The 22,816-nt window shown below is 41.0% G+C and overlaps 1 protein-coding gene across 5 annotated transcripts in view; it reads right to left on the bottom strand.

The window, feature by feature from the left end:
* Nucleotides 1-21,916, bottom strand: part of N4BP2L2 (NEDD4 binding protein 2 like 2) — a 51,555-nt gene extending 29,639 nt beyond the window's left edge. For 2 of the 5 annotated variants that reach the window (XM_040543869.1, XM_040543871.1), the window contains exons 1-6: nt 21,756-21,904; nt 21,156-21,327; nt 17,989-19,430; nt 9,138-9,262; nt 4,386-4,474; nt 3,939-4,015 (exon numbers count right to left, since the gene is read on the bottom strand). In XM_040543869.1, the coding sequence (XP_040399803.1) occupies nt 3,939-4,015; nt 4,386-4,474; nt 9,138-9,262; nt 17,989-19,430 (1,733 nt within the window). In that variant the 5' untranslated portion in view covers nt 21,156-21,327; nt 21,756-21,904. Of the gene's footprint in view, nt 1-3,938; nt 4,016-4,385; nt 4,475-9,137; nt 9,263-17,988; nt 19,431-21,155; nt 21,328-21,755 lie in introns of all 5 variants that reach the window. The other 3 variants (XM_040543868.1, XM_040543870.1, XM_040543872.1) reach the window with 3 other exon arrangements.
* Between the last annotated feature and the right edge of the window lie 900 nt (nt 21,917-22,816).

Raw genomic sequence — 22,816 nt, 5'->3', positions numbered from 1 at the left:
TGGCAGTAGCCAGGTTGAGCTCCAGATGAGCTTTGGCCTTTCTAATTTTCTCCCTGCACAGCCTCGCTACATCCTTGTAGTCCTCCTCAGTGGCCTGCCCTTTTTTCCAAAGATTATAAACCCTCTTTTTCCTGCTAAGCACAAGCCGCAACTCTCTGTTGAGCCAGGCCGGTCTTCTTCCACGCCGGCTCGTCTTTGGGCACGTGGGGACGGACCGCTCCTGTGCCGTTAAGATTTCCTTCTTGAGGAGCGCCCAGCCTTCCTGGACTCCTCTGCCCTTCAGAACCGCCTCCCAAGGGACTCGGCCAACCAGCGTCCTGAGCAGCTCAAAGTCAGCCCTCCAGAAGTCCAATACAGCAGTTTTACTGGTCCCCTTCCTGGCCTCGCCAACAATAGAGAACTCTACCATTTCGTGGTCACTCTGTCCAAGATGGTTTCCGACCACCACATCTCCCACCAGTCCTTCTCTGGTGATACTACATTGCAATGCATCTATCTCCTCAGTATCTATGGAATAGCACCTTAAAAATCACATTAGCAGAATTTCAGTCCCTGCTAAAAAGAAGACCACAAGGCTCAAGCACAAACTAAATGTCAGTGAATTACCAGCACCGTAACAGAACTGAATCTAAAAGAATAGACACAGAATGTAAATGGAATCTTTTTATAATGTAGACAAGAATTTACCATAACCCACTATATTCTTATCACCAAGAAACCTTGTCAAAGGTGAATAATTTCCAAGTCATACCACTCGGGTATCTTTGTGCTTTCTGAGAGGGACAGGGGGCATGAGTCCCCTTAACAATTTTCTAAATTCTGTAAGGGAGAAATCAACAAGGGGGACAAATAGGATATGCTGGAAAAAAGGTAGTCTATAGAGAAATATTAAAAAAAAATCTAGGAGTTTGTGCATATTATTGCAACAAAGGAGTACCTATCAAGTTCACAAAAGCTCAAAGCATACTGTAGGTAGCACACTAGTTTCATATTTAGATTGGAAGAAGATTTAGAAGATTTTTAGATTGGGCATCTCAGAGGTACTCAGAATCAAGTGGAGTATTTCCCTCACAGATATTTTTTTCCAGATGAGACAACATCAGAAGCTACAGTGACCACCACAAGAGGCTCACCACCTAACAGCTATTAATTTTCACGTCCTGCTAAAGATGTCCAGGATCAGCAGCATGTTAAACTCATCAGCTAACAAGTCTTAACAGTTTTGATTTTATTCACAAATATGAACAAGGCTAATAGCACAGGAAAAAGCCAACCACTAGAAATACAGAAATTCTGTAAAGCACTTGACTTACATGATAAAGAAATGGAAAAGAGGAAGTCTAAATCCTTTTGTGCCACCCAGTGCAAGTACAAAGTTATATAAGATTCTCCCTGTCTCAGTACAGCTAGGAAAAGAAAACAACTCAAGTGCAAATGGCATAAAGTGCACATTCACCCAAAATTGAATGGACTTGAATGAACAAGTAGTTTTTCTTAAAGAAAAAGGCAGGACAATACAATCACCAGCAGCAGAATCCCATCAAGCACAGAAATTACTTTAAAAAAATTGAATGAATCTGTTGTATAGGGTCATTTAATGCTAGGATGTCATAGATTCACAGACTCATTCAGATTTGTAGAAGACCTCTAAGACCATCCAGTCCAGCCACTCACCTAGCACTGCCAAGTCTACCACTAAAGCACATCCCAAAGCAAACGTCCTCTTTGGGCTTGTCTTCATTCATCTTTTGGCAGCTTGGCTATACTGAAAGAACATAAAGCCATCTCACCCTTAAATAATAAGATATACCAGCTAAACCTCCTAACAGGTAGTTACACTTTGAAAGCTTTTGGGTTTTTTTGCTTGGAGCAACAAACAAACAATCTATTGATAATAGTAAAGTTCTGTCACTGTTGAATGCTTCTATACTCAAAGAATCTTGCCATGTAGAGCACAACAATATATTGGCAAAATAATCCTACATAGGCATTACTACTTTAAACAATCAGCATGAGTTCGATGCGGTCAATGCCAAACTGCAGTTTGACGAGCATACTGAAGGAAAATGGGGTACACTAAACATGTTGTGTATCACTTCTGTGTATATACAGACAGCACGTAACTTTTAATTAAGAAAACACCACCTGTCCCAAAATACTGATTACACACGACAATTATTTCCCAAAAGTCTGAATCAAATGCACTTATTTTAATGTTCTGTTTCCTAATTGACCAGCCACTCAGAAAGCATACAAGCACAAACTAGGGTAACATTTCATCCAACACTCATTAAACACGTCAAAAACATTTCTCTTCTACCAATCATTTTGCCACTTATTTGTTCTGACCCGCAGTTTCCAAGATATCCTAAAAATTGCATCTGAAAGTATAAAACCCTTTATACGAAAGGTCTAAATGCTATGCAAGATGTCTCAAGCACTACTGCAAGACATACATGTGAAATCAAGATGTTTTCACAAGTTACGTGCACAAAACTAAACTAAAAGCAAAATCACACATGAACGAGTCTAAAGGCAATTTGTACCTCATTGGCATGCTGCAAGAAAAAAAGAAAGACTCTGAAAGCTATTCCACACTAAAACATCTGTCATGTTCTTGACATCACGAATTCACCATTCAGCCAGTGTTGACCTCGTCTCTTTTCCTTTCAATAAGGCTTTTCATAGATTTCTAAACACTAAGCGCTATGGCAGACGTAACTCTATAAAAATGGTATCGAGAAACGCACCAGACTGCTAGAATGTCACCATATTATAGTACCGGATGAAAGTTAAAAACAAGATTCAGACCGTGTGAAAACATGCATTTTCTGGAAAATTTGAGTCTTTCTCAAGCAAAGGAGATCTCACAGTGAACATCTTAGAAATGTCTGATTCCCAAGACAGCTTCCTGCCTAACGTAGCAGTTCCGCACCATAACTAGAAAAACTCAACAAAATTCATCCAACAGAGAGAGAACTCCATCTCTAAGAATAAATTAGTGGCAGCTTAGGAGAAAAGGATGACAACTTTAAAAGATTTATAGAGAATGCAGAATAAAGTCTAAGTAAGTAATATATGTATTACACAAACATACTTGGTGGATTGTAGGGGCTATTTTACAAAGCTGAAACAATGACAAAAGCCAAGTCAGTTGGAAGCACGTAAAATTACAATCAGCAAGAGAACTCCTTGGGATCAACCGTGAAAGCATTACACTGCATTTCAAACACAAATTTCCCTAAGTGGGGTTGGTACCTCACAGATTCCTAGAAGCAGATATATATACCTGAGCCAAAAGAAAAATTAACCAGGAATAATAAACAGCTTTCCAGATGCTCTCACAACGCACATGACCAGTAACCGACGTCCAACAGTACTCTACAACAGACCCTCTCAAGACTGGGAACAATTTCACAAAATCCTGCAATAGAACCACCTAAAACACAAACTTTCTTTTTAACCTTCACTGATTAGGAACGGACTACTATTCCCTGGCACTAAGGCATCCAAAAAAGTAGACATAACAAGGCACTTATGCACTCTTAATTGAATGCATAATTTCCCTTTGTCTTCTATTTCTTGTCTTCAGTGTTTTTTAACAAAAAATTTCTCAGGATAACTTAAATCATTCCATACAACAGAAGCACAACAATGCTCAATCACTTTTTCTACTCGCATGCAACCAAGTTTTAATATTGACTACTTTGGGCCAACAAGACAGGACCTCTTTTGATATCCATAACACTTCTATTTGAAGGTACAACTCAAAATGCATACTTAAATAAAATATATTTTATACTAGTAGTTACACATTTGAAAAAAATAAGATACTGGATAAAATATAAACCCCTTAAATATATATATAAATGGGCAAATCTGTTTGCCTGTGTCTCATATACATACAAGTACAATGATTTCTGTAACATAAACCTTACTTTTCTAATTCTTCAGGATCAAACTTCCACCAAGTATCTGGCTCATGGAACTCCACTCTGTATCCCTTTTCTAGAGCCTGCAGCAAGCAAAGAAAAATGTTTCATATGAGTATCATAATTATATAAAATATGAATAGTAATGACTATAACAGGTTTGTAGACCAGTATAATAAAAGGATGTAGTTAACTCTACAATAGTAGCACACTGAATTTCACTTGCCCTCAAACCTGTCTTAGCTTTCACTCCACACTAAGCAGATCAGATCAAGTCTGTCCTAAAATTGCTCTGGACTATTGCCACACCAGTTACTGATTGTATCAATAAGCTGTCTCTCTTCAGAAACTTGAGTAAGGAAAATGGTCTCGCACAAAGCAGACCAGCTTATCACATGTGAAGGTAAATGTGCGAGGTTGTAACAGATGGTATGATTTCACAACAAAACCTACCACTTCCACATATGGTTTCATCTCCCAGGCTTGAGTATTTGTGTTGTCTATTATAACCGGAGATCTTCCCTGCTCCATTGCTTGCTTTGCTGCAATGAAAAAACAGTGCACGTAAATACGCAGTTATGTAATTCAAATTAGTTCATGTAAATAAACAATTATATAACTCAAATAAAAAGGTGAATGCAAGAATTGTTTTGCAATAGTCTGACTGAAACACACTGTTCTAAGAAAAAGATTCAAAGTACTGAGAGGTAGAGATGGAAATGGAAAGTAGTAGGAGCAAAAAGGTAAGAAAAATGAAACCAGGAACACAGAAACAAGGTGGTGGTGAATTGATACAAAGGGATAAACAAGAAGTGTAAAGTCAAAGCCACGCAACACAGTTGCTCAAAGTATGTGGCCTGCTGAGCATTAATACAGAGATCACCAGCACAAAACCATATCCAAGTTCCAGCTTTACCAGCAGCACATGGTGCATTCATAACTGGGAACTGTGGTTAGGTATTGCAGTTCTTCCCCAACAAAATGCTAAGAAATATGTAGCCTTCATACAAAGACATCACACATCCTGCTAAATCAGCATGCCTGCAAATGAAGAAGGATCACCTTTTGGTGAATGTTCTTGAACATACCAAGTGGCCACTACTTTACATGAGCTTCATTTTTTGGCTGTCCAACTTAAAAAGTTACAAATATCATTTAGAGAAGTGATATGAACTCATATGAATATGAAGACAGTGAAAATTTATTCTGAATATATGAAGTTCTATTACTACTACACATCCTGAAGAGAATGTCTAAATTGCTAAGTCTGGCATCCAAAATAGGAAAATATTTTTAGCAACTGTGTCTCTGCTTGCCAATAAAAAAAAAATGAATTTAAAACCGCTAGTGCTCACAAGGAAGTTAAGATGATGAACTAGATGAAATGAATGAAATACCTTAAAAGCTTAAAATACTGAGATTACTGTCATACAAAAAAAAGTTTCCAGGAGAATTAAGAATGTTTCAGTAAACAGAGTTAAAATAGTATATATTAAATGAAAAGTTAGTAACAAGTACTGAGGATTATAAAAAAAAACAAGCCATCTGTTAAATACATGCCCATTCAGCAAATAGTGTTCAGTTTGTACACTGAATAAAGAGGAGATCCGAAGGAAACAAAACTAACGAACAAACTAAAAAACAACCCTAAGTTATTGTAGAATTATTGTTGAGAAAAAAGTTATTGTAGATTTTTCTTGATGGAATCAATCCACACAATAGGAAGAAACTACATAAAAAAGAGTCTGGGAAGTAACTATGTAGATGGTAGGGAGAGAAAAAGCAAATATAAAATGTTAGAGCACTAAGAATCAGTGGAGAAAGCCATAAAAACTGAAGAATATATTGCTCTGGTTTCATTAACGTTGCACAAATGATCTTTCTCAGTGTGGTGGTTTTACTCCGGTGGGCAGCCAAGTTCCACCACAGCCGCTCTCTCACTCCCCTCCTCAAAGAGGAAGGGGGAGAAAATAACAACACAAAGAGCTTAAGGGTTGAGATAAGGACAGGGAGATCGCTCAACAATAAACGTGACAGGCAAAAGAGACCCAGAGTAGGGAGACAGTAAGATTTACTGCCTATTACTAACAAGCTAGAGAAGTGAGAAACAAAGGAAAGAAACCAAAAACGCCTTCCCCCCACCCGCCCTCTTCCACCTCCTCCCCCCTAGCGGCGCAGGGGAACGGGAGAACGGGGGCTGCCGTCAGTCTATAGCACTTTATCACCACCGCTCCTTCATGGTCCCTCTCTGCCCCTGCTCCCCGTGGGGTCCCTCCCACGGGATGCCGTCCTTCCCCAGCTGATCCTGTGTGGGCTGCCCACAGGCAGCAGCTCTTCAAGAACTGCTCCCACACGGCTCCGTACCACGGGGTCCATCCCCCAGGAGCAAACTGCTCCAGCACGGGTCCCCCACGGGCGGCAGCTCCCCCCAGACCCCCTGCTCCTGCGTGGGCTCCTCTCCACGGGCTGCAGCTCCGGCCCGGGGCCTGCTCCTGCGGGGGCTCTCCATGGGCCGCAGCCTCCTCCAGGCCACATCCACCTGCTCCACCGGGGGCTCCTCCACGGGCTGCAGCGTGGAGATCTGCTCCCTGTGGGACCCGTGGGCTGCAGGGGGACAGCCTGCTCCACCAGGGGCCTCTCCACAGGCCGCAGGGGACTTCTGCTCCGGCGCGGGGAGCACCTCTCCCCCTCCTTCTTCACTGACCTTGGCTCCTGGCAAGGCTGTTTCTCACTCCTCTCTCTCTCCCAGCCGCTGTTCCCCAGCAGTTTTTTTTTCCCTGTCTTAAATATGCTCTCACAGAGGCGCAAACAACATCGCTTATTGGCCTGGCTCTGGCCAGCGGTGGGGCCCTTACCTAACATGGGGCGGCTTCTGGATTCTTCTCACAGAAGCCACCCCTATGGTCCCCTGCTACCAAAACCTTGCCACGTAAACCCACTACACTCGGACATGAATCTAGAAAAGAAAACTGACAGGCTGTCAGAAGCAAGGGAAAAATCCTGAAAGAGGCAATTCAGAAAAAATTCACAGAGGCAGCAAGAGAATAGCCAATTTGGTAATGAAGATAATGGGGCCAAAATTTACAAAACCTTTCGAAGAAAGATTGAATTACAGCTACAACTACCTTAGATCATTCTCCTCTCTTGTTTTAACTCTGGATCTTAGTGCTAGAGCGCACAGTATACTGATGTAACTCCTTAGGTAAAGTTTTGTTTAAAAGGGAAAAAAAAAAAAAAGGTAATTAATTAGTCACCATCAAAAAAAAAAAAAGCAGTTAAAACCTAACTGGACCCGTCAAGAACATTACAAACATGTTAAAGGTAGCCATAGGTTACCAGTAAAAGAGTGAAAGGATGAACTACAGTAAGAGACACTTAACAAATACAGAAAAGTGAACTCTAAGGGCCTAAAACCCTGTAAGAGTGAGACTGATTTCACATTTAAATTCACAATGGCAAATTAATTCTAACATTTCCTAATATTTGTATAGCGGACCCTACAAGCTTCAAATTAAATGCATATGTGCTTTAGTATCAAGGACATGTTATTCACTGTCTTGTAAAAAAAAATAAAGGTTTTAAATTCTGTTCATATAAAATATGTTTTTCCTAATGGGTCTCACTTTTAACTAATTTTTTCTCACAGATACTGTATTATAGATTCACTCCTCCCCACCCCAAAAAGAGAAGGAGGATAATTTTAAATGAATAATTTTCTTATTAGTGAAAAAAGGAAATTCTTGCCTTCTCCATGGTTCTGACATTAGAGCTATACAGCTCTAGGTAAGTATTTCATCTTATGAACGTTAGCAAACATATAGATAACCTATGCCGCTGACATAACCGACATAAAACTTCAGTCTAGACCATCAGAAAGGAGTCCTTACCATCAGGATTACCATTCCCCTTAAGTTATTTCACGTATTTCGAGGATCCACAAAGAAATGAAAGCACAGGATCCTGAAGTACTTCAAGGCAAAGACTTCTGCAGCAGAGGTGTTCTATGCGACAGGGCACAGCTGTTCTTGTTCTAGTTACCAAAATCACTGAATGATGTAGCGCTCTGGTTATCAAAAACACTGCAGAACTAAATGATACAGAATTGGACAGATCTTAAGGTCTAGCCAGAAACAGCCAGAAGCCACTACCAAGTGAGATCTGTTTGGCGGTCTTGCATTTGTGACGTACTGAGACCTCTCATCTGGAAACTGCTGTTAGCAGCTCTTTTGCTCCTTTGACTCCTACTAGCAACTCCATTTCAAATATTTATTATTGCTGCACTCCAACATCAAAAGTGCCTTTTTTTTTTTTTAAACAATTTTTACAGTTCTAATAATTGCTCTACGAAATTCTTCCGCCATTCATTCATAAATTTTCCCCAGCATATTTTTTTTATTAGGGTGAGGATGTGGAAGAAAAGGGGAGAATATTGCTAATTCCTATCCTGCAGATTTTTTTCCTTGGATCTCCATATCTTTTGATGCAAAGAAGGATTCCTCTTATGATGGAAAGGAAGCTTCTGTCTGAGACACTAAAAGCAGAGAGATTAAGCTGCGTTCACAGGCAATGGAGTTGCTCGGTTTGTCCACTCTTTGGAGCAGATCAAACGTATAATGAGATTTTACAATGAGAGAAAGAGTGAGAATCAGTCTGTCCCCTATCCTTTGTACCCCAGGTACCTATTTCTTTACCAATTAAATCAAATCCTTGTAGACTGCTAAGTATTAAGAAAGATGTCTTATTAAAGCTGTTAATCTACAAAAGTATACTAGAATTTTCCTCAGAAAAACTCTCCCATGAATCTTGGCTGAACCACACATCAGGAAAGATACAGAAAAAAAAGAATATTCTGCTGTTGCCAGCATTAAAAAGGCTCAATTCTGACATCTGGATACTAGTATCAAATGTAACTAATCAGCAGGTCATAGCACAGAAAAAGAGATTTTGTTCCTTTAACTCTGAACCTTCCGCAATTTCAAAATCTAATGTAAATGTATATATATACTAATTAAAACATAACAAAAATTTAAAATACATATACTCCTATACTTATATACATATATCTACACTCCTATACTTACACCTTTTTTTTTTTTTATATATATGCTCCTTATCAGTCAGACCATTAACCCATGCATGTCATGCTATATTTGTATCCTCTAAATAAAAACAGAATTTAATAGAATTCCTTTAATGCATTCAAACCTCTCTTCTGGTTCCAGTCATGGGCATCACCAAGCTGAACAACATTATACATATATCCATCTTGTTGACGAAAATAATCATCGGTGCTGAGTACAATGCCATCACAGCTTTCACCAAGCAGAATACTGTTGAACAAAGGTAAACGCAAAAATATTAAAACTTTTATTTTTCAGACAGAAAACACACACACAAACAATATAGCTAAAATATGTTTATCTGTGCCCTATTTCTGAGCCTCTTGCAAATGTCAAACTGGTTTATAAAAGTATAGTTAGGAGTATTTCCAATACAAATTCCCATTTAAAGTATATTTTCCCCCCCTCTCAACTGCTCCCCTCTTCGTTGTTTTTTCCTCACCATCTTTAAAAGAAGTTTGTAGCCACCTACTTTATGGTTCTATTACAACAGGTTCTGAGCATCTCATGGTCATTTATTGAATTTATTAACATTTTCCATATCAATTCTCATCTGTAATTATCTCTAGGAACCAATCTGATCATGGAATCTGGATACAGCTGAGAAATGAAGCAGATGCTTAAATCCTTCTCCTAAATATACCCTCCTCTGATCTCTGTTCATGCTACCTGCAGATACAATATGTGTTGAACAGGAACAGCAAAAGCAAGCTACTCATGTTTACAGCAATTTCCCTATTCTCGGGGAAAAGTATAAGATCATAATAATCTTTCAGCATTGACCCACTAATGAAAGTCAGGATTACAGGAGAGCATGTGCGTTTCTTCAATATCCTATACTCTTTTATTCCAGCTCTACGTTTTATCCCCCAGTCCTGGCCACACAAGCTTACTCACATCCACCTTATCAACGGAGAGAAGCCTGGCATCTACAAGCCACTGCTATTCATTATACCCAGAAGAAAGTGACCTTTTCTCATTTTTTTTTCCTATGCTGCTTTTCTGAAACTTTAGCAGTTGAGCCTATTCAAGGAAAAGCCCAAAAAGATGACACAAGAAAAGTGGTTCAAGATCAATGCAGACCACCCCAGGCAGAGCAGCAGCTCCATGGGTTACCATGTCTTGAAGAACTGTAGTTTCAATAAAGGATGACAAGAAATTTAAGATAGGGTTTTTTCATATCAAGGAAAACCTTGTAAAACTGCGACAACAGCACAGTTCTGTTTAAAGTCAGATCTACAGATCCACAGTCTGATCTCCTTGACTGTTTTTATATTCTATACTCTATTTAAATTTGTAAACAGCCAACAGGCACTCAGTGCCCCAGAGCATTTCCAGCCCATTGAAACACTCAGGTTCCGCTGCCCTATGGAAATTTAGGCAGCTACTCAGACTGGGTGTTGTGGTTTAGCCCGGCTGGCAGCCAAACACCACACAGCCGTTCACTCACCCTCCCCCCTCCCTCTCCGGGATGGGGGAGAGAAACGGGAAAGTGAAGCCTGTGAGTTGAGATAAAGACAGTTTATTAAGACAGGAAAAAAAAAAAAATAATAATAATAATAGTATTAATAGTAATAATGTGTACGAAATAAGTGATGCACAATGCAACTGCTCACCACCCGTTGACCGATGCCCAGCCTATCCCCGAGCAGCCGGCCCCCCCCTCACCCCGGCTAGCCACCCCTATCTATTGTTCAGCATGACGTCAGATGGTATGGAATACCCCTTTGGCCAGTTTGGGTCAGCTGTCCTGGGTCTGTCCCCTCCCAGCTCCTGCTGCATCCCTAGCCTGCTCGCTAGCAGGACAGAGAGAGGCTGAAAAGTCCTTGGCTTGGTGTAAGCACTGCTCTACAACAATTGAAACATCAGCATGTTATCAGCGCTCTTCCCATCCTAATCCAAAACATAGCACCCTGCCAGCTACTAGGAGGAAAATTAACTCTGTCCTAACTGAAACCAGGACACTGGGAAACAGGCAACGTGCCCAAAGGCTACAAAAAATAAACTGTATTAGCAATATGCGTGATGTGCTGTTGCTGCTGAGGTGCCAGGAAGGGAAGGGAACTGGCCAAATCCCAAATAACCTGGGGGAATAAATGGATATTAGTTCTAAGTCACCAAGCTTTCCCATGAATAGCTGCAGGAAGAGCTACTTAAGTTTAATTTCACAAGGATTTGAGATGTCTACGTGGCAAAAGATAGCAACAGTAGACCTGTTAGAGACCATAGTTTAAAGGCTGTGAATGGCCTAACATTACATCAGTTACAAAGCTAAGGATCTTCATTCATTAAAAACTTAAAAGGAAGAAAAAACCATGCAGTTTTACTTAACAAAAAATAACCAACAAAACACTGTACCGTATATTAATTAAATTCCTACATATTTACTGTCCTACAATTAAGTTGATGATTATTTTTGCTTTTAAAACACAGATTTGTAACAAAATTAAAATTACTGGGGAATGGAAGAATCTATGAATAATGCATCTGTCAAGTAACATGATCAAAGAAGCACACAAGCTGTTTTTTTTTTTTTCCGTTTTGCTTTTTCTCTTTTCCAGAGTATAAGTTTTCCTCAGAATAAAGAGCAGTGCTGTTTCAGAAAGCAGAGCATGATACATCAAAAGTACAGCCACCTTGTTGGGATTGTTCAATATTTTTGTTAGAGTCTTTTGCCTTTTGGTAGGATGTATATTACACTGGTTTAGGAGAGCACAGAAGGATTTTTTTTTTTTACAGCAGATAAAATGGCACCAGTAACTCATACAGCATAAAAAATAATGTTTTCTTTTTAATTGACTCCACTGTTGTATGAAGTATTTAACAGGAATTTGTATTCATTAAGTTACCTCACCATTATTTCTTCACACATGGGCCAATCTTCTTACTCACAGTATTCTACACCTGTTGTTAATAGCACTTGAAACAACTGGATCCATCTTTCCCACTCACTTCTTGGGTGCTGAATGCATGTGCATATTACAGAGTAAGGACCATGTGCCCTAATGGCCTGGCTTCAGCTAGGATAGAGTTAATTTTCCTCCCAGTAGCTGGTATGGTGTTGTGTTTGGGATTTAGGATGAGAATAATGTTGATATCACCCTGATGTTTTAGTTGTTGCAGAGCAGTGCTTACACCAAGCCAAGGACTTTTCAGCTTCTCGCTCTCCTGCCAGCGGGCAGGCTGGGGGTGCAGCAGGAGCTGGGAGGGGACAGACCCAGGACAGCTGACCCCAGCTGGCCAAAGGGGTATTCCATACCATATGGCGTCATGCTGAACAATTAATACGGGGGGCTGGCCGCTCGGGGATAGGCTGGGCGTTGGTCAGCGGGTGGTGAGCAATTGCATTGTGCATCACTTGTTTGTATTTATTACATTATTAGCAGTAGTACTATTATTAGTAGTAGTATTTTCTTTCCTGTCCTAATAAACTGTCTCTATCTCAACCCACCGGCGTTCATTTCTTTCTGATTCTCTCCCCCATCCCAGAGAGGGATGGGAGAGGGTGAACGAACGGCTGCGTGGTGCTTAGCTGCCGGCCGGGTTAAACCCCAACACCTAATCACAGAGATAACACATAGCTGTGACACGGTTCCTCTGCTAGCTGAGTACCCGCAGGCACACCCCTGCAGCTCCCAGGAGCCTGACTCCCCAGTTTCTGTAGGGATATATGTGAACTGGTGAATCAAGGCGCAGCGACTAACGGGCTGTTCGTCTTTATTTGTGTTTCTAGGAACTGCTCAGCATTGTGTAGAATAATTCACTTACTCAAATCCCTCTCTTGCATTTTCCAGACTTCAATAAAGAAACACTGTGACCATGGTTTGGCAATCTTGCAAGTCCATCAACAAAGTTTATTCTTGAAATATTTTGTTCTTATTCCTCAAAGCTCAGGATACAAAGCAATTTATGAACCTATGGAACCAATGTAACAGATTTAATACACTAAACTATATTTGCAAGAATAATCCTGAAACCAAATAACTGGAAAGGCAGACTGACCACCAAAGAGACCAGAGGAATGAAATCCTCACCCTTTCAGTAAAATTTAGTAAAATTTTAAACACAAACACACTTGTCAACATCCTATGGAATAATTTACACACTTGTAAGTTGTAAGACTTGGAAATAAAATTTATCCAAGGCTCATGAATTCAAACAGAAACAACAGGAAGCACATCTGTGCAAAGAAAACCATTACTACCCAACACCATGAAGAGATGGTCCCAATTCTGCAAAACAGAGAAGGAAAACCAGGGAAGATAAATACATTTCTAACATGCAAGTCAAATTACAGATCAGTCAGTATCGATACGTGCACGTGCCTGAAATGAGCAGCAGTATTACCCAAGTGCTGTAAACCTGCCTGTTCGTCCTATCCATTCCCTGCAATTGAACACAGTGGGGCAGTGACATTAAAGCAGACAGCAAAATTAAAGCAGCTCACTTACTCTTCCTAGACATGCTAGTTGATCTAACAGAAGGTATTAGCTCTACACACCAAACTCATCTGGAAACCAAAATGTTCATTTGAGAACTAGTCAGCAAGCTAATATGTATTTTTTCCAGTGTGTACACACATGCACAAATCCTGCTTTAATTTCAGTTCTTTAAACAGCTCCCCACGCTGCATTCTAGTTAGCCTGCTTTCAAAGATGATTTTATAATCAAGAATAATCTTAGAATCAAATAATTTATCTATTTAAAACAGCTAACATCATAGAGAATGAACTAGACTGTAACTAAATACTACTTTAAAATCTGTAGTAGTACTAAATTATGTAAATGATGCTTTAAACACTGTTACAAGCCATGTTTTTAAAGAACTGCATAATTAGAAACAACAGCACACAAGTGCTTCTATGTTCAGCTGTAAATATTCTTTTAACTTTGCCATTCCAGAGCTCCATAGGTTCAGCTTTCTGGAAGAACAGCCCCAGAAGAAGTCGACTACTTCCTTATACACCTAGAAACAGATTTAATTTCAAATGTACTTCTTAAATGACATGAATATTTTATTCTTTCAACTTCATTAAACTTTTTTTCAAATTCATGTTGAGGTATTTTTGTGGAGAAATGTGAACTGAAATTGATGCCAATTCTAGTTGCAAAATATCCTAAAAATCCAATTCTATATTTTGTAAATTTTCCCAATGGCATTCACATTATAAAATCACATTATCAACTACTTAAAATTTTAGCACACTTTTGTTACTTGGCCTAAAGATACCATTGCTGGGTGTCTATCTGGTCAAATTGGTTTAGGAATTTTTTAAGTTGTCAATCACTTCCAAAATGAAGGAAGAAATACAGCATTTTTATCACGACATTATTCCAAGGTTTTCTCAGAGATGCTTTGGATCGAGGAAGTGGTATCTGGCAAAGTACATGCGCTTGTTTTCTTGTAAATTGCATTTCTCCCAGCACAAACTTAAGCATGGCAAGAGAAGGAACAAGACTGGCTTAAAATATGAAGGATGTGGGCAGCAGAGTGGTACAAGCTGGAACGAACAACTTGCAACTGGCAGCAGGGCTAGGAAACAGGGACAAGGCAAAAGAGTGAAATGCAAGGAAGAAAATGGTACGATTATCCTGGGCATGAGACAATACCACCAGCTGAAACTGGGACAAGAAAATGAATCTAGGGAGAAAGGGGGGAAGAAGAAGGAGCTGAGAAATCCACTTAGAATTTTAGGGCCGAAGCAAAGCTGTTAGGCACAGACCAAAAGCTATGGTTGGGTAAGAGCTGTTTCCAGTTTTGGGGTAAAACGGGAAAGCAGATGGATAAATAGATGGGAACTGGAATGAGTCTCAGGAGGCTGTGATGTCTAGGTCAGGTGAACGTATGCAATAAATCAAGGAGATCAGGGGAAATCCCCAGTGACCAGGAAAAGGCTAACGCTATGCCCCTACTCAAGGGAAGTAAAGAGAGGGAACAAGGGAACTATAGGCTGCTCAACCTCACCTAACTTCAGCTTCTGTGGTTCTACCAGAGTGCACCCTCTTGGAATCCACTTCCAAACTTCAGAAGGAAATCAAGGGAGTCGGGAAGAGTCAAGGAGGGTTTACAAGTAAATCTTGCTTTATTGGCCAGACCAGACTGCACTCTGATGGAGCAACTGGCTTTGTGGATGAGGACAGAGCACTGACTGCAATGTTCTTTGAAAGCATTAAGGCTTCTGACACTTCCAGTGAGTACGTGCAGAGTACACTAGGGGCTGATGGTGGAACCAAGTTCTTCAGTATCCTCACCATTAACCTGGATGATGAGGCAGAGAACTTGCAGATGACACCAAACTGGTGGGGAGGCCAGACATGCTGAGCATTATGGCTTCTAGCCAGGAGGACACAGAAATCTGAGCACTGGGCTAAGTGAAACATCATGAAGCTCGACAAGGAAAAGTGCCAAGTTCTCTCTCCACCTGGTGCAAAAGAAACCTACACATCAGTACAGGATGGAAAGCAACTCCTTGAGCAGCCTTACTGAAAAGACCTGAGGATTACAGTACATAACAAACTGAAGATGAACCAACAGTGTACTCTCCACAAAAGAAGGGCACACCACATGCTGGACTGTATTAGGGAAAGAGCGGCCAATGGAAAAAGTGGCTCAATGGAAGCTACCATCCCCCCTCTATCTGTTTCTTGTGCGGTCGATGCTGAAATACTGGGTCCAGTTTGAGACTTCCTACTTCAAAAGTCACATTGAAAAACGTGAAAGGGTTGAGCAAATGGCTACCAAGATGGTTAAGGGCATATGACCTACGAGCACCAGAAAAGTTCTGAGAGACTGGACACTGTACTTGCAAGTTTTCAAGGTCAGGCTAGAAAAACACAACTGGTCTGATCCAGTGATGGCAACAGTTTTGTTCTAAGCAGAATGGGCTAGGTGACCTCCAGAAGTCCCTGCCAAGAAGCATGCCTGTAATTCCAAGCAGGTGTAATGACAGAGTCAAAGCAAAATGTAGACTTCATTAGAAGATTAAGGACACAGATATCAAGTTTGGGAGCAGGAGGAAAAGTGCTATACTTACAAACTTACTTACAAAAAGTGCTATACTTACAAACCCACAGCTTGGAAAAAAAAAAAAAAAAGAAAGCAGACTGGAATTCATGATTCCTGGGTCTCACGACCGCTCTGTCGTCATTATATACTTGGGAAACCCACTTACAAGATGCAACTCGTTCCCTTCTATTACAGACCCATAAAGATGATGTCAATTTTCTGCTTTTCCAATACGGTCATTTTGCCAGCACAAGCAGTAGAGGTTTGTCTGAAGGTGCTAAAGATGCCAAGACTGCCAAGGTACCTTTGGGTAATAACGAGTCCACAGGACTGTATTTGCTGTCCTAGCCTGCACTTACAGAACTCTATGATGCTACAATTTTTTCTCCTTTCTCCCTTCAGCCCACCCCGTGGTACCTGAGACCTTGGGACATGATTTCATGGGAATTAACAATTGAAAGCAAGCTTTGAACACATGAAATTGCATGTAGTTGAATACACTGAAAAACAAGTCCTGCACAGTTCAAATTCTGCACCCAAATTCCGTGACTATGGTTGACCCTGATCTCATAGCGCCCACCTTCCCATCTGCTAAATGAAATTAGTAATTTGTCTTACAAAAAGGAGATGAAGAAGCAGGAATATATTCACAAAAAAAACCCTGTAGGTATGCAGGATCTTTCAGCTAATATGAACAACGTGCTTAGAGAAAGATTCAAAGACCATTCAGCACAGAAAATATGGAAAACATTAAATAGCAACATATTTAGTATCATCCAACTCCTACACTGAATGAAGCAATATTGTTCCAAGTTTTATTTTTTTTTTTAATTTTCTGTGTTTTTGCATATTTAAGAAATTATTGTAATAATACACACACAGGCACATGCAGCTTTAAAAATGTACATTTGCAAAATAGAGCAACAGGTGACTAGAGAATGTTAAAGTTATACAAATACGTGAGTTAGAAATTTCTCATAGATATTCTTTTATGATAAAGTCCCCTAAATATCAAGAAAAAAACATATGGTAATGTTACTCCCTTATACAAAAAAAAAACAAGGAAGAACATGATCACTTGTCTATTTAATAGGCTACTAGCATACAACAGAACATAACCACAAAAGACATCCCATTCGTGTTGGACAGTACCTTGATGAAGCTCGATCAGTAAATACTGATATTGTAGCTTCTTTTCTCGTATGCAGGAGAAACCTGTTTTCATTTACTACGGACAGGGCCTGTGTTCTATGCCAACCTATGTGCTTTTTACACTAGGCAAAAAGTTAGTGAAAATCCAAGCTGGAGTTTGCACCTACTTTTAACTCTGTCAGAGGCTTCAACAAGTATCTTCATCAGACAAAATGATACTTTTCTTGTGTGCTGTTCACAAATAAATTGAACAGACGTATAGTACGAAAAAATGGATGGGATTATGCACAATTTTATCAATCCACTGAAAACACAAATAGCAATACACAAATTGCATGTTTTCAGAGTAGCAAAATTCTTCTAATGGTCTTTGAAGATTTCTGCATCAATATAAAAAAAGTACTTCTGGATCAGACAAATTACTGCTGCTAGACTTGACCTTTTTTTTTTTGTTGTTTAAATGAAGGAATTTGAGAATACAAAAAGAGGCAGGCCATAACATACTAAGCTACCCGAGAGTTTCAGAATAAGATATAAAGAACATTTTAAAATTAACATAAAACAGCTTCTGTTCATCAAAACTCTTACTAATGGAGACAAACCCCAAAGCATATGACTCCAATATTTACTGTTATGTCCTCACATAGTAAAAATAACCGCATTTTAATATCCTATTTCACAAATACCAAAGTTTGCCAAGTGCTTGCTGATCAACTTTTTAAAAATTCTTTAAATTTTTTATTTGAATAAGCTTCCCACGCTTTAAGTCTTTACTTACCGAGAAAGTGTTGATTTCCCTGAACCAGGTAGGCCTCTTAGGATTAGAAGCACTTTCTGTGCACAACCAAATCTTTCCTCAGGGAACTGCGAGGAAGAAAATCTGTGCATTCCTTCCACACTGTACATTTTTGGATCTTTCCAACACTCTTCTCTGGTTTCACAGAAACCATTATTTTGGGGTCCTTTCTGCTCATTATTTCCATTTCTGAAGACCTGAGCACTATGGATATCAGTATGACCAACATAGCTGGCACTTGGATCAGGCAATGGACTATGACGGTTGGTATCATCACTTCCATGGTAACCACAGTAATTTTCATAAGAAAAGTCATCATGCTGAGAAGGGAAAGCATTTGTTTTTTGTGGCAGGGAATTCAGTATCTGAAAATGCGACTGATGGTTCAGTCTAGGAGGAAGAAGCCCCTGAGGTACTATAAAAGACTCCGCTGACTGCCAGGCAGGTCTGAATTCAGGCACTGAGCTGTTCCAATACTCAGAATCTATTTGTCCATTAAAGGCATTTTCAGGTTTCCAGCCACCTGTTTCTATGACAAACTGCTGCTCACTGCTTGTTTTCTTACTTTGCTCTTCTCCAGAGAAACACTGCCCGTTCTCATTAAATGGTCGTGGGCTGCCCAGCGATAAACGTTGATGATCCTCTTGTGATGTTTGACTGCAATTATATGCAGAATATTGCTCCTGAGAGGTTTCAGTTTCTTTCTCCTGAAATGTGTTTAAATTTTCACTTTCCAGCTGGTGAATTTCCTTGTAGAACTGGTTCAGTTCATCATCCATTTCTGGTACAGCAGAAGAAACAGTCCCCATCGACTTTGCCTCCTTTCTTTTATCTCTGTTTTCATGCAGTTCACCCTGATCTCCCACACTACTTCTACATTCACCACAACTTCCAGATTTGTCCTGTTTGTTACATTCAGCAGGCTTGTAAATCGGGCCAATAAATTCTTTGCTTGTAATAAACTCATCATCCCATTCACTTCTATTTAGTGAGAATGTTTTACTGCTACTTTTAATATTATCTTCATCGACATTATCGGATGTAAGAGGATCTTTCTCTTCTTCAACTTTAGTGTTGTTTATTGATACAAATGGAGGATTTATATTCTCTACAATCTCTGCATCAAGTGGCTGACTAAGCTGTAGATTATTTTCAGGAAGCACTTCATTCGGTGTTCCCAAGACACCCATGGCTATTTCCTCTTGCTTTTGCACTTCATGTTCCCCTTGGCTTTCTGAGGCATACACTGGTGTCAAATCATTAGATGTTCTGTCAGGGTCCACTTCATCTTGAATGCACTGGTTGTCATCCTCAGAGAGTTTCTCATAAGCCCCTTCTGCTGACTTCATTTTTTTAGAACATGGTTCAATTGGGATTTCATCCTGACACTCCAAGAGCCTTACTCTACTTTCAGCATGAAGCATCTTAGAAAAAAAATGAACACATTATCAGCATGAACAATTTTTAAGTAAAAAAATAAAGTCATTCAGGCCTATGATGGGCATCTTCAGACTCCACTGTCACAACTGAAATGTATTCAACAAGAAAAAAAAGCAGAGAGTAGCTACTGGAAGGCTTATTTCAACAAAATAGCCACACTACTGAACATCTTTACCTGAGAAACAGGTTACAGCTGTACCAGTCCAGCAGTCAGACTTCATATCTTGATTTACAAATCAAGCTTTTTTATGTGAATTTAATATTTGGAAGGGAAAAAAAATCCGATCAACAACCTCTGTCCTCCACCGACCTATGTGGATCTGCCAAGTGTCATAAATCTCTATTATAGAGCAAACACGTGCCAAACTCCAGTGCACGCTGATGCCTCACACCACCAAGACAACCAACGAAAATGCAAATGCTTCAGTCACAAGGATTATTTTTCTGTGATGGGAACTGGAGTCAGCTATTTCATTTAACACCAATCAAACAGATGCTGGATGGCATTTATGATTTGCTACTAGTTAAATAAAGACTTAAAATTGAATCTGCAATCTGTTATTATGTTTCTGTTTTTGGAACAACTAAAGACCTTTGTTAGGTACCAAAACCACTCAGTTGCGTATTTGTAAAAATAAACTGAAACGGCAATCAATGCACCAAATGGATTACAATATAAAAATGAGCCAGTAATTTCCAAAAAGACAGACAGGATGAGAACAATTGAAAACATACAGCAAAATAGTGTTGACCAGTGTGACACCCAGTCATGCCATTTCCTCATCCATTCTCCATCTCTCTAGTAGGTGTATTTAGATTTTCCTTTGCACTCTGAAGTTCTAGACAGAATGCAATAAAAAGCAACAGCACTTAAATTATAACACAGTGACTAAGTAGCTTATTCAGCAAACCTTTCATTAAAAAAAATATAAAATGCAGTATTAAATAAGAAAGTAAGTACATCTCCTACTAGAGGGCTTTTTCTACTGCTGTGAACCTTGGAACATTTCAACTTTCTAGGAGTGAATGTTAATATAATGTTGCATGCTCCTCATTCTGGACGAGAAACAAAGTTTTTCTCCTCTGTCTGAAAGGGACCCCCAGGTAGTAAGTATCACAGGAAGATTGTAAGTAATACTTTCACCTCCTGTTCACTTGCAAAACTGACAAGAAAAGGTGCTAATCTGGACACTTTCTCACCTACTGTACAAACAAAAGAAAAAAAAAAGAGAATTTTGCTTTCCTCAGTTCCCAAACCTCTAAGCCAAGATTGTACAGTTTATATTTAACTTTAGTAATCAGAAGTGAGTGCTAATGTCAGAATGGGAAGAAACATGGCCATGCAACTATCCTTCTTGCTTGCAGTTGGTGTAACAATGCTCTGGGTACTGTGGTCTCTCCTCCTCTCAAGAGATACAAACCATTTTACCGCTTCTCAGCTCTTCCTTTTTGCAAAGGAGAAAGTAAGACTTACGTCTCCATCCTCCATCTCCCAAGAACGTTACTTTACCTCCACTCAAAAACATGGGTGGAAGAAAAACTTTGAATTATTAGTTTCTATCCTTCTCTCTCTTCTGGGACGGGGTTTAAGCAGAGCATATATTTGGCATGGAATGAAAAAAGAGAGCATGTCTGCATGAAAATTTCTCTAATGATGGAGGATACAGCTCTGTGACCGTGCCACCCAAGGAACACCCTTTTTTGCTAACCTTGACTCGCTCTGACTATCCTTTGGGATAGAGGCGTTGCATGTGAAAGCATTTCCACCTGCACTTTCAGGGAGGGCAGCACGGTCTGAGCAGGCATGTACTGAGCCCAGTCTACATGATGATCTTGCCTTTTGAATAGGATACAGATGGGGCACACAGGTCTGTCATAGTTCTGTAAGAAAATGTTTGTAGGTGTTGAACATAGGATGCGCAAGGGATTCACTCGGCTCCGCTTTAACCAACCTGCCAAACCCCCAGAAGTCTCCATCAAGCACACAACAGCCTTATTTTCAGGTGCCCAACAAATTCCCCAATGTTAACAAGAAAGGCACACGCAGCAGACCTTACAGACGAGGGCAAGGCCCTGTTTCCCTGCGTGGCCACCTCTCTGCAGGCACGGAGGCGGCAGAGCAGGCAGCCCAGCGGCCCTGCCCGGGGCAGCCGTGCCCCACAGCCCCTTTCTGGCTGCGGGTAAGGGGGGACCGCGCCTCAGCCGCTCCATCCCCGACCCCACACCTCCCTCAGGCGGAGCCCCCGGCTCCCGCTCGGCCGCCCCGACCCCTCTCGCCGCCCCGGCCGCATGCGGGTGAGGAGACCAACCTCAGGGCCGTCCTCCGCCGCCTCAGCCAGCAGCGCGCCCCCGGCCGGCGGTGCGGAGGGCGGCGGGGCCGGGCCCTCGCTCGCAAAATGGCGCCGCCTTCCCTCTGCCCCCCTCGGCTGGCTGCTGTGGGACTTGTAGTTCCGCCCCCGCCCCACGGGGGACTACAGCTCCCAGGAGGCCTCTGGGCTGAGGGGGCGGGGAGGTGGGAGAGGGCGAGGCGCGGATTGGCTGCGAGTTGGCGCGCGTGCGGGGCTCGGCGGGGAGGGGCGGGGCTTGTGTCTGAGGGGAGGGAGCGCGGCGGGAGGGGCAGGGACAGGGCAGGGGCATGGAGGGGGAGAGGAAAGGAGACGGGGCCAGGGGTAGGGGTAGGGGTAGGGGTAGGGGTAGGGATAGGGATAGGGATAGGGATAGGGATAGGGATAGGGATAGGGATAGGGATAGGGATAGGGATGGGGGGCTGTCGCCGCCCCCGAGGTTGGCCACCTCATGCTGGTGGGATGACGAAGGTTGCCCTTCATTCCTCTCCCAGGAATCCACTGATGCAGGGCTGTGGATTTGGGACTATTTTTCTTTTTTCTTTTTTTTTTTTTTTTTTTATAATAATTATTACGTTTAACATTTTTCTCCTGTGCGGGCAGGTATTGGGCTTGCACACAGTTAGGCCAGGGAGCTTAGGGGGTGTCTCAGTGGTTCCCTGGCTTTGGGTGCTACTCGTCATACCACAGTGCAATAGGCACCTTTGCTGCTCTAAATCAGTATTAAAACATTCAGTGATTTATTCTTGGTGAAATAAAAAAATTCCAGCTACCGCGCACATAGCTGCATTTGGCAGCCTCTGTTTGTGTTTCCTCTGTGTTGCTTTTCCATGCGCCTGCTCAACCCTCTGCTGCGCCCACACCGTGTTCTGTCTGCTTTCTGTGGTCTGCCTTCCTGAAGTTGTCTGAGGATCTTTTTTTCTTCTTTTTAAATAATGAAATAAACTGCGAAAATATATTCTGCCAAGAAGTTGGGCCTGTCAATGTTGAGTAGAGCATTATTTTCTTGGCTTTAACCTCAAAGG

This window comes from Cygnus olor, chromosome 1, assembly GCF_009769625.2.
Source record: "Cygnus olor isolate bCygOlo1 chromosome 1, bCygOlo1.pri.v2, whole genome shotgun sequence".
Classification (NCBI taxonomy): domain Eukaryota; kingdom Metazoa; phylum Chordata; class Aves; order Anseriformes; family Anatidae; genus Cygnus; species Cygnus olor.
This window is presented reverse-complemented; position numbering and strand designations above follow the sequence as displayed.